This window comes from Boleophthalmus pectinirostris, unplaced genomic scaffold (assembly GCF_026225935.1).
Source record: "Boleophthalmus pectinirostris isolate CB_2022bp ecotype Guang Dong unplaced genomic scaffold, ASM2622593v1 HiC_scaffold_19, whole genome shotgun sequence".
NCBI lineage: Eukaryota > Metazoa > Chordata > Actinopteri > Gobiiformes > Gobiidae > Boleophthalmus > Boleophthalmus pectinirostris.
The window spans coordinates 25290984-25302022 of record NW_026571140.1 but is presented as its reverse complement, the minus strand read 5'-3'; the positions used below and the strand labels follow the sequence as shown (position 1 = coordinate 25302022).

Here is an 11039-nt window from a genome sequence, read left to right as displayed (position 1 = left end):
AAAAAATGGAAAAAAAAAAAAAATTAAGTGGAGTTTTAGTACTTTTTCACTTTTAACTTTTCCGATTTACCTTCTTATTTTCATGTTAAACTAATCTCATCTTATGATCCTATTACTAAAAATACCTATAAAAAACTATGCATTTGTATAGTCAGCATACTCACCTTTCGATATCTGACCTGACCTGCTTGTTTCCATTGATATAGATAAGTTAAATGCAATACCGGTTGTTTTAAAAAGCAAATACATGGCATGCTTCACTATTAAATGCTACTGAACATTAGGAAAACCACAGACATAACTTTTTGTGTTGGAGAGATGATATCCCCATTTATTACACATGAATGAAGACAGAGTCAATTTGATATGTTATAACATTTTACATAGCTTCATACTGTTAAATTAATGACAAATTGTCCAGAGGGGAAGAGCCTGTGATTGTGAATTATGATAATTTACACAAAAATATGACTGAATATTGCACGCATCTCACAAAACACAAAAGACATACATTTTGGCAAGAGCTAATCACAGATGAACAATAAACATGGAGTCCACAGTGACAGCATGCAGGGGGGCCTCAGGCTGCAGTTTCTTTTTTCTTAGCGTCCTCTTTGGCGATTTGAGCTGTAAAAAGTCAATAATGAATGGTCAATTTTACATAAAACAACAATATTTTTTATCTATTTATATTGCTATTGAACTGATCTATTTTTCACCTTCACTACTTTGCTTTATACAGACCTTTTTAATAGGCACACTATGTAATTTTTCTGCTGGAAAATCTGCCATCTGCTTGTTTTCACAGAAATGTTATTGCTTTGCCAGGAATCACTCAGTTTGGCATCAAAGTTTGCAATTATTCAATTACAGTTTTTCATTACTCAAAATACCTTGTAAACTCTTAACAAATCTGATCGGTAACCTGGCCTAGTGTCATCACCTACTTGCCACCAAAAAGTTAATGTACATTTAAGATGAAGCTAAAACTAACATACATCACTAAAGAAGTGGATTAAGGCAGTGTGATGTCACCCATAGCAATTCACCAACAGGAATTTATTTACAGACAAAATAGTGAAATAAATACACCAGGATCATGTAGAGTGGGTTAATATGAACATTTTAAGACCAAAATGCAAGGCTCACTGCAGGTCCAGAGAGAGCGGTGATAATTTTTCAGTGTAAAATCAATTGGATCTAGAGTCAATGGAGCACACCTATTATCACTTCCTATTTGGAACGTGACGGCTAGTAGGTTAGATATGTCCATTTATATAGTATATAGTCTATGGTGTGTTTGCTTTACTTACAGCGCACTTCCAATTTGCACTCCACTATGTCCTCCCCACACTCATTGACTGCTTTGCACATGTAAACTCCTCCGTCAAAGGGGCAGGGCTTTCGGATCTCCAGGGTCAGGATGCCTTGTTTACAGAGCATCCTGTATTTGGCCTCATTTGAGATGTCCATCTTGTTCTTGTACCAGGTGACTTTAGGCTGAGGGAGGATACACACGTCAGAGATAACAGGCCTAACCTAAAGCAATATCTTTTGGTATTTACAATCCTTCCTGCCTTGGTTTGAGGACTTTATTATGCTATGTGTTGATGGGAGAATAGACAGTTGATTTACTAGTTAAGTGGTGACAACATTTAAACTTGTTATGTAGCTGTAAAACATAGGAATCCCTTTAACTTTATGATACATGTTACAATTTTGCACTATGTCAATAGTGAAAAACATCTCAATTATACAACTACTTTACTACGACAATAAAGTAATGGGTGAGGTGACGTTATCTGGAAACAAATAATTCCAGATAACATCACCACACTCAATACTACTCAATACAAAAATAATAACTAACTTGACTAACTGGCTGGTCAGATACTAGAGCAATAGTAATACATTAGACAATAAGTGTGAATTAAAGATTTCACTTTTGCTTTGTTCAATAACCATGAACAAATGCTAGATCTGGACCAATTTCTTATTGTCTTTTGTGACATCCTTGCTCCAGGCCTATTCTGTTAATTGTAATGAGGACATATTGAGAGCATTACCTTAATTGCTCATATAAATCACTCTATTGAGTGAAAACATAATTAGATTAACAGGACAGGTGTATTAGCAGCAGTATATAACCCACCTTTGGTATGCCCCTCACTGCACAGCTGAGCGTGGCGTTGTATCCTGCAATAACGGAGCGATTCACCAAAGGATGAGTGAACTTCGGGGCCTCTGTGAAGTCATGATCCTTGTAGTTGGGCGGCTTGTACTCAATACCTGAGGAGAGAGAGGGTAAGGTTCAAGATGAGATTAACTAATTAAAGTGGAACTAAACACCTGAACAGCACTACTGCAATCCAAATGAGCTGTTTAACAGAGCAGTGCCAGAAGGACTAAACGTTTTTTTTTTAGGAGTAAGGGACGGAAGGAGAAATAGCAAATAATAATAATAATAATAATAATAATAGTGATAAAGTGACCCTCTCACAACATCAGAGGTGTGAGATGTCACAGGCCTCTTAAAATGCAATGGCTGAGTTTGACCATAGTTGACTTTAAAAGTTTAGAATAAATGATTTCCAACCTGTTTTCTGGATATAAACGCTGTCCTTTGTGTTGCACGGTTCAAGGCTCAGGCCCACGAGGTTGGCAGCATAGACACGAAAGATGTATTCATTTCCCATAATCAGGTCTGACGCTACACAGTGAGTCCGTCTGTACTGTTCATACACAGTGAACCACTCCTGATGAAAAGAATAGACCATTTTAATGTGCAATGTAATGTAAAACCTTCATATATATTTATTTTGTATATTTATTCATATATTCATAGGATCTAGTTGACTGCACAAAGAAGGGAGGTCAGATACTTACTTTACACTAAATCAAAGGCTACTACACAGCAGCATCTATTTACTGTTAATATGCATAAAATATATTGCTGTTATATGTATGCATTAAATGTATAGGCACTGGTACTGTCAGTCAAGACAACAGTAATAGAACATTTTAAAAAATCTGAAATGATCAGTTCCTATATATAGTTTAAGAGCATTCTAAAACGATTAACAAAAGTTCCCATTGTGTCTTATTTATATGAACTCTTTTCTATATCAATCCTTGCTCAAAAGTCTGAATCTAGTTTTTATATTAGTTTTAATATGTTTATATAGATATGACAAAAGCAGTCCTCAGTAGCTCATTGTTGTAGATATGTCTTTCAAGTCTTCTTTTCCATTATGAGACCAAAGGGAAAAGGCTTGTCATGACAGCTGAAGTAAACGCAGAAAAGATGTGACAGATGGACAGGTATCTACACACTGAGGCATCTCCTTTTTAATTGGTAACTTGATCATGTTTTTGTGTGAATGAAATTAATGAGCTCTAATGAACAGCCCAGTGGAACATGAGAAGGAGTCGTGCAGAGCGGAGGAACAATGGCGGACGTCAAAGTGCACTAAGTCGGGACGGGCCAAGGCCCAGGATAAGATTAGCACATTCTTGGCAGCTTGAGGTGCTGCATAGTGGAGCTGTGCCTGTGTCACTGCTGCACATGTGATTAAAGTACACAGTCACATGTATGGAAAATTGTACTACTTTTGCATTTGCATTTAAATTTGTATTTTTGAACAGACATTTTATCTCTTTAAATTACTTGGTCTTGATGAACAAATGTAGCTCTGTCATGTGTTTCTCTTGCATGACTGAATGACAAATAAAGAACTTTGAACCTTGATTTTAAAGGTGCTCTATGTAACTTTTTCTGCTTTGCTTAGAATGTTCCACAGTATGGCATTAAATGTATCTATCTCTATGGAGACAAGCAAGTGGTGCCACCAAGTCTAGTTACAGGTCAGATCTTTGGAAACTTTTTCACTTTGGCAATTTCACTTTACATTGCACTTAATGAGGTAAAAACAAGAATAGTGTAAATACTCAAAGAAAGTGATTTGTGTTCTTTATTTATGCGATTTCAAAACTTTTATAATCTATTACTCATACTTGACCATTTATTATAAGCCCTCACAAAAGTTAATATTGCATTCTCATTACCGTACCATTGTCTTTTTGTCTGCTTTCTGAATGGTGTAGCCAGTTATTTCACAGTTGCCGTTATCTTTCGGCGGCTTCCACTCCAGAGCAGCATTAAAACCCCAGACATCCACAATCTTCACGGCTTCAGGAGGTCCAGGGAGGTCTATAAAGAAGACAGAATATTTCATTTTCTCAAATAAATAGCTTAAACTGTGTATATTATATAAAAGCAAGGTTTCATACCCACAATCTGTAGCGTGACTGAGGCTTTATCCTCCACATTTTCAATCTGCACGTGGAGTTCATATTTGCCTGAGTGTTTCATCTCTGTGTGACGAATGAAGAAGATGGTGTCTGTGTCACTGTTTCTGACATTGGCCATTGACGAAGTCAACGGCTCTCCATCTTTTGTCCATGTAACCACTGGCCTGGGTTTGCCCTGTATCACATGTAATATGCTTTACAATTCAAATGAAAAATGAAAAACAAAAAGACACTGAGTGACATCAGTTGCACACATCTGCTGTGATGTCACTCAGTAATTCTTTGAAAATTCAGCCTCCTTTCCTGAAGTTTGAACACTCTGACCACATTTTAAGGGGTGAGTTGTATTGCATAGTGAGTTATATTTCAAATTGTTGGAGCGAGAAGCTAGCATGGCAATGACAGTATGCACTCATCTAGTTGCTAGGTGATCCTGAACTGTAGCAAATGATTGTCATGATCTTCATTTAATAGGAACCTTGACCAGTAAAGTGTGTTGTTTTACTTTGTTTTTACTTCACCTGAAACGGTATCACAAGATTGACACATTCTCCAACTTTCTTGATTAGAGTCTGGCGGAGACTTCTAGGAAGCCAGATCTTTGGTCGCTCTACAAATACAGAAACACACATTATATGTGAAGAGAACCGTGGAGCTTATAAATGAGCCCAGTGTACTGACGCATTATCTCCCTGATGGTGACAGGTTGAGCCAGAGTGGCAGGGGCACTGGGACCTGCCATGTTGTATGCCCGCACTCGAAACTGCAGCTTGTCTCCAGTGGTTAGACCCCTGACGACGAGGGACGTCCTGTCTGTCAGATCCTCATTGGCTGGGACCCACTCATCAGCTGGAGCACAAACACATACAGAGACATATAGCTGAGCAAACATGGGGGAAGAGATGTGTGAGAGGATTTGTATTTTGTCCTGGATTTTATTAATTACTGTTATTGATGTATACTTTAAAGAGCCAGAAATCAGATTAACAGGGACAGTAGTTTAGTTAGTAGAGTGCTACTCTGACCTGAAGGTTGGTGGTTTCAATCCTGCTCCCATCAGTGAACACTGTTGATGTGTCATTTGGCAAAACACTTGGCCCAACTCACCTCAAGGATCTGTGTACACTGGTTTATGAATTTGTGTGCTAAAGAATAAGTGGTTCCTTTCTGTAAAGTGCTTTGAGTGAACTGAGTGTAGAAAAGCACTATGTAAATTTTAAATACAGACTCAAATTTGAATCTGCTAATTATTATTAGTACTAAAATGAGTGGACTGTTGTATTCATGGCTTGTCTTGATTTAAGTAAACCACTTTTCAGTCTCCAAAAGTAATTCTTGATGGAAAGCAGAGGTTGTCTGCAGCACTTACTGCCCTCCTTGCAGTACTCGACCCTGTACCCCTCCAGTTCAGCCGCTCCGATCCTCTCGGGCGGGCGCCACTTCAGAGTGATGGAGGTGTCATTGATATCATCCACAGTCAGGCCCACGGGCTCACTGGTCGGTGCTGCAAACATATTTCAATATGTGACCAAAATAAGAAAATCCTCAACTTGTTCTGAAACCATAAACTGTTTGAGTGGAGATTCCAAAGCCCTGGTCAGTTCAGCATCTAGAAACACACATTTTAAATCAAAATACTATTTAGTGTATTTCTTTTCCTTGTTAATGAATGACATCAGAAATTAATAATAATATAGTATATAATCCATTAAGAAAGAAAATGAAAACAGCAACATTCTTGTAAAATATAGTGCACATATTTAAAACTATGACTTGAATAAAAAAGCACAGATGAGGAATGCATTAATATGAATTGGGATGATACTAAAAGCATAAATGAACACAAATGATCATTTTGACATTGGGGCAAATGTCTCTGTGTTTTTTGTCTTGTCTTTAGCAGTGATCAACACTGAACCACCTTCTGCCTGTGTGGCCCTGACACCTTCTCCAGGTGCTGTGCCTATTCTCACACATGCACTGTGTTTGTTGTAGAGACAAAACTGTAGTTGCCCTTTGCAGCACTTCTCCTGCAATATTTATAGAGATGCCAGAGATACTTATCTAATCTGCCATCATACAATGCAATGGCCATTTGGACAAATCATGTTCCATTCATTATCACCAAGTGGATCTGAGGCCGCTAAAAGACTCACTGATACAGATGCAAGACAGACCTGTCCTGTTTTGTTTTTTTGTAGTAAATGCGTGCATATTTCTCAGGCAGCTTAATATAACATAACATACAGGTAATTATTTGTGGGCCATTTTACTTTCAGTTTATATCACATGCTAGCATACTTTTGTGCATTGTTGAGGTATAATATGATGTGACGGACACATTTCTATAGTGGATTGAATCCTTTTAGCTACACTTCTTAAATTAGAACGAACAATGACTTTGAGCCTGTTGTGTACTGCCCACTAGTCACTTAAACCCATGGCCTGCAGAAACCTACACTGTAAACACTACAGAGACCCCATCCATCTTTAAAAGACCTCAGAAACTGTATAATGTAAATGTGTCTCCTCTCCTAAGGTCTACTATTTTAAAAAGTATGGTACAAACTCACCCACAGGTACAAATGGTTGTGAGGCAGGGCTATGGCGGGACATGCCGATGCTATTGACAGCATACACTCTCATCTCATACATCACTCCTTCAATCATCCGCTTGGCCTCGTAGGTCGTGTCAGGGTAAGGGTCAAAGTTCAGTCGCATCCATCTGTAGCTCTTGGTCTTCTTTCTCTCCAACACATAACCTGTAAAAAACATGATCAGTTTCAGTGAAAAGACAGAATTTATGAAAACTTTCTAGTAGTCTGTAAAAAAAATGTTTTACCAATGACTGGCTGTCCGCCATCAAAAGCTGGGGGATCCCACTGAACAACACAAGAGTCTTCTCCAACACTAAGGATTCTGGGAGCCTGAGGTGGATCCGGTACATCTGTAAAAAAAAAGTTATCATTAGTTGAAAATACATAGGACAAACTACAGCATATACTAAAGTAAACCTATATTTACAACACCATATCAATTGTATGAAAATGTTATCTTATTTTTGCCGTACCAACGACTTTGACATGTACATCTGCTGTGTCCTCTCCTGCTGGGTTTCGGACCACCACAGAGTACATGCCCTCGTCCTGCCTCTCAGCTCCTTCAATGGTGAAGATGCAGTGGCCTTTGGTGGTCTCAACATGAACCCGGCCATCTTCCTCAGTTAGAACCTGAAACATATGAACATTTTTTGTCCCAGAATCCACTGCACACTATCTCTTATATGATTGGTCTAATAAAAACTATTAACACACTGAAACTGCACCAATTTACACCAGTTGTGATGTAAACATACTTAAAGGTCCTATATTAGACCAAATGGATTATTGTAAGATTTATGTCATGTTATAATCATGTTACTTCATTAAAAACATACCTGTTGTGTTTTGTTTCATTCACACGTTTGAATAATGCTTTTTTATTAATCTGTCTACATCTCCAAAGCTCAAAATGCTCTGTTCCAACTTGTGATAGTGTTTTCTGTTTGAGAGAAGAACTCAGTCTAAATATGCAGGTTTGTGTTAAACATGTGTGAATGAAAAAACAACTCCAGGTTTGTTTTTGATGAGGAAACAACATTAAAAGGCCCTTAAGTGAATCATGCTTTATAGAGAAGGGTAGGTAGGGTAGGCAGGTATATGCAGAATCACATGTCATGTTCCTACTCTCAACTCTCAACTAATATATTTATAATAACTACACTTCAGCCTTAATAATGAAAAAAATAGTTTATTAAGAATGATTCAGACTTAGCAACTACTTAATTGATCAACTAACCATAATCCCATGAACTGTTACTAAGCCTGAATCATTTTAACAAATCATTTTCAATAAATCGATCATTCAGTTACAGCCTTTCTTCATGCTTTACTAAGTAGTTATTGTTTTATAAGTGTTACCATATTTTTCTTTTGAAATTGTCAGACTAATTTAAGACTCACTACAAACATGATACTTACCTCATAGATTCCTTTACGAGCGAAGCAATCTCAGGACATGCTCCTACCTCTCACTGAGCAACATGCAGACACTATTTTGAGGTGTTTTTACTGTGTAAGACATGCATGAATCAGAGTCAAAATGCTGGAGTTTTTTCTATTTTTTAATCCTTATGTGTTACAGTGGCACAGTACTGAGAATAATACAATAGAGCTTTTTGATAAATACTTACAAGGTGCACTGAACAACTTTTCTGATGGAGGGTCTGCTATCTATGTGTCTCTGTGGTGATGTTATTGCTTTACCTGGAACGTTCCATGGTATGACATTAAAAATATCCATCTAGCATTTATTCCTTACAGGTGTTTCTGTTGCTCAAAAATACAATAATTCCTTCTGTGAATAGGGGCGAATCTCCACAGATCTGAACTGTAATGTAGCGTAGTGCTGTAACTTGCTTGTCTCCCTTGTGATAGACAGATTTGATCTAAACTGAGGAATATTCCACACAAAGCAATAACATTTCTATGGAGAAAAGCATGTGATGGACCATCCACTATAAATGTTATGCAGAGCACCTTTAAAACATTAAAATAACCCTACTATATAATCTAATAAATGCGTGAACAAGCCCTAATCAAGCAAGCGCTCATTTAAAAGGCCATGCACACTTACTTTCCCGTCCTGCACGATCCAAGAGGCGTTTTTCCCAGCTGTCTCTTCTCCATCAGGTTTTACAGAACTAGCCTACATTTGAGCAGAGCAAAGCAGCAGAAGCAACAGAGAGGAGGTCAACCCTCTCATCCAGCTAGCCACCCAGCAGTTAGTAGCATTGCACTGGCCAGCTCAAAACAGCCATGAATACATGCAGATAAACGCAGTGGCACGGATGGTAGAGCAGCCATCTTATAGGTTCGAATCCTGTACTAGTCAGTTCATTCTGCCCTTATGTTCTTGGGCAAGACACTTTACCCGGTTTCCTGTGTGAGTGTGTTGTGTGTGTGTGTGTTGTGTGTGTAAGATGAGTGGTGGTTGGACTGGCAGTTGGTGCAAAATGACAGCCACATCTCTATTAGTCATCCCCGAGGCAGGTGTGGCTACAGAAATAGTCAGTGAATGCTGAAGACTGAAAAGGTCATTATGGTTAGAGAACGTCACAAAAATTGTAACCATTTAGATAATCATACTAACTATAACTTAAAAGGGCTCTCTGTAATTTGTGTGGTTGAAGGTCAGCTAAGGTCAGCTACCTGTTTCTTCATGGAGATTTGATTGCATTTAGTGAAAAAAAACAACAAATTTTTACTTGCTACTATATTATGCAAAACTGACTCTTGTGAGCTTTATGCCATGTTATGATGTTGTCTCCTCATCAAAAACATACCTGGACTTGTATTGTGTTTTGCTTCATTCATACATGTTTCTGTAATCCTCCTGCATTAGTCTGTCTACATCTCCAAAGCTCAAAATACTCTGTCCCACCTTGTGATGTCATGAAGCTGTAGTTTTTAAGTTAACAGCTGCTTTTTACCTTTTGTTCAGTAGAAATGGGCTGAAATTATGATTATGATTCTAGTGAAGGTGTATGCAGTTTAAAAACACAGTGGAGTACTTCGTGTATTATCAGATGAAATCACAAGGTGATATGCAGGGTTTTTGTGTTAAATATGTGTAAATGGAACGAAACACAAAACACCAGGTATGTTTGTGATGAGGAAACAACATTATAACATAGATCAGAAAATAGCGTGGGCCCTTTAGCAGCTGGTCCGTTCAAATCCACTGAAAAACAAGCTTTTTTATTCTGTTGCTTCTCCACAGATATAACCTGTAAGTTAAATGCCATTCTGTGGAACATTCCCGGCAAAGCAATATCTCCATGGAAACAAGAAAATAGTGGACCCTCAACCAGCAAAATTACATAGTGCATCTTTAAATATAAATATTAGTGTAAATTAGATGGCCTCGACTCCATATTTTACCTTTTCCCCCTTGGTCCAGATGACGGTCGGCGCGGGGTCTCCTGTGATGGGCACGTCTAGTCTCAGTTTGTTTCCAGCCACGACTATGATGGTGGAGTCAGAAGTGCGCCCCGTTGTGTCTAAGTGGATCTTGGGAGGATCTGGGGAAAAATAATTCAACAATTGACAGCATATATCAATCTTAACAAGAGTATTTTTTAGTCCTGAATGTGGTTTGTTTACCTTGGCGTGGCACATAATCAATCTTCACCTCTATGAGAAAGAAAATGGGTCATTGTCAAGTGTGTTCGTAGGGGAAAATGGAAAATGGAAAGATTTTATATAAAAAATGGTTTAAATTACCAAGGAAGTTCAATTTGGCTGATAGGTTGAAGGCGTGACCATCTGGCACAAATGTATAGTCTCCCTCATCTTCAGGCTTCACATCGTCAATGGTGAGTTTATGGATTCTTAAAATAAAAACATAAGTTTTATAAATAACTAAGCCTATATGTGACATAATCATAATTGAATCCAATAAATATAGAACAGTTAGACTAAACTCAACACTTAATGCACACTAGCACTCTCCAGTAGTACTTAAAATATACAGAAAAATTAAATGCTTTATTTTATTGTATTTATTTGCTTATTTTATTATTATATATTTTTTTTATATTTTTGATTCAAATCGTCACAGTAGCCACCCTTTGCCTGTTTGACAGTGCTGTAAACACTTGCCCTTCTGTCAGTGAGCTTTGTGATGAG

General features: G+C 37.8%; 1 protein-coding gene across 1 annotated transcript in view; it reads right to left on the bottom strand.

Annotated features, from left to right (window-relative positions):
• Positions 1 to 302: 302 nt before the first annotated feature.
• mybpc3 (myosin binding protein C3) overlaps positions 303 to 11039 on the bottom strand; it is a 43940-nt gene continuing 33203 nt past the window's right edge. Inside the window, exons 16-30 of the mRNA XM_055154597.1 lie at positions 10635 to 10741; positions 10515 to 10544; positions 10293 to 10432; positions 7382 to 7541; positions 7154 to 7258; positions 6885 to 7073; positions 5681 to 5815; positions 4993 to 5160; positions 4833 to 4921; positions 4291 to 4486; positions 4071 to 4210; positions 2597 to 2756; positions 2153 to 2289; positions 1314 to 1500; positions 303 to 627 (exon numbers count right to left, since the gene is read on the bottom strand). Of these exons, the coding sequence (XP_055010572.1) occupies positions 581 to 627; positions 1314 to 1500; positions 2153 to 2289; positions 2597 to 2756; positions 4071 to 4210; positions 4291 to 4486; positions 4833 to 4921; positions 4993 to 5160; positions 5681 to 5815; positions 6885 to 7073; positions 7154 to 7258; positions 7382 to 7541; positions 10293 to 10432; positions 10515 to 10544; positions 10635 to 10741 (1990 nt within the window). The 3' untranslated portion in view covers positions 303 to 580. The remainder of the gene's footprint in view (positions 628 to 1313; positions 1501 to 2152; positions 2290 to 2596; positions 2757 to 4070; positions 4211 to 4290; positions 4487 to 4832; positions 4922 to 4992; positions 5161 to 5680; positions 5816 to 6884; positions 7074 to 7153; positions 7259 to 7381; positions 7542 to 10292; positions 10433 to 10514; positions 10545 to 10634; positions 10742 to 11039) is intronic.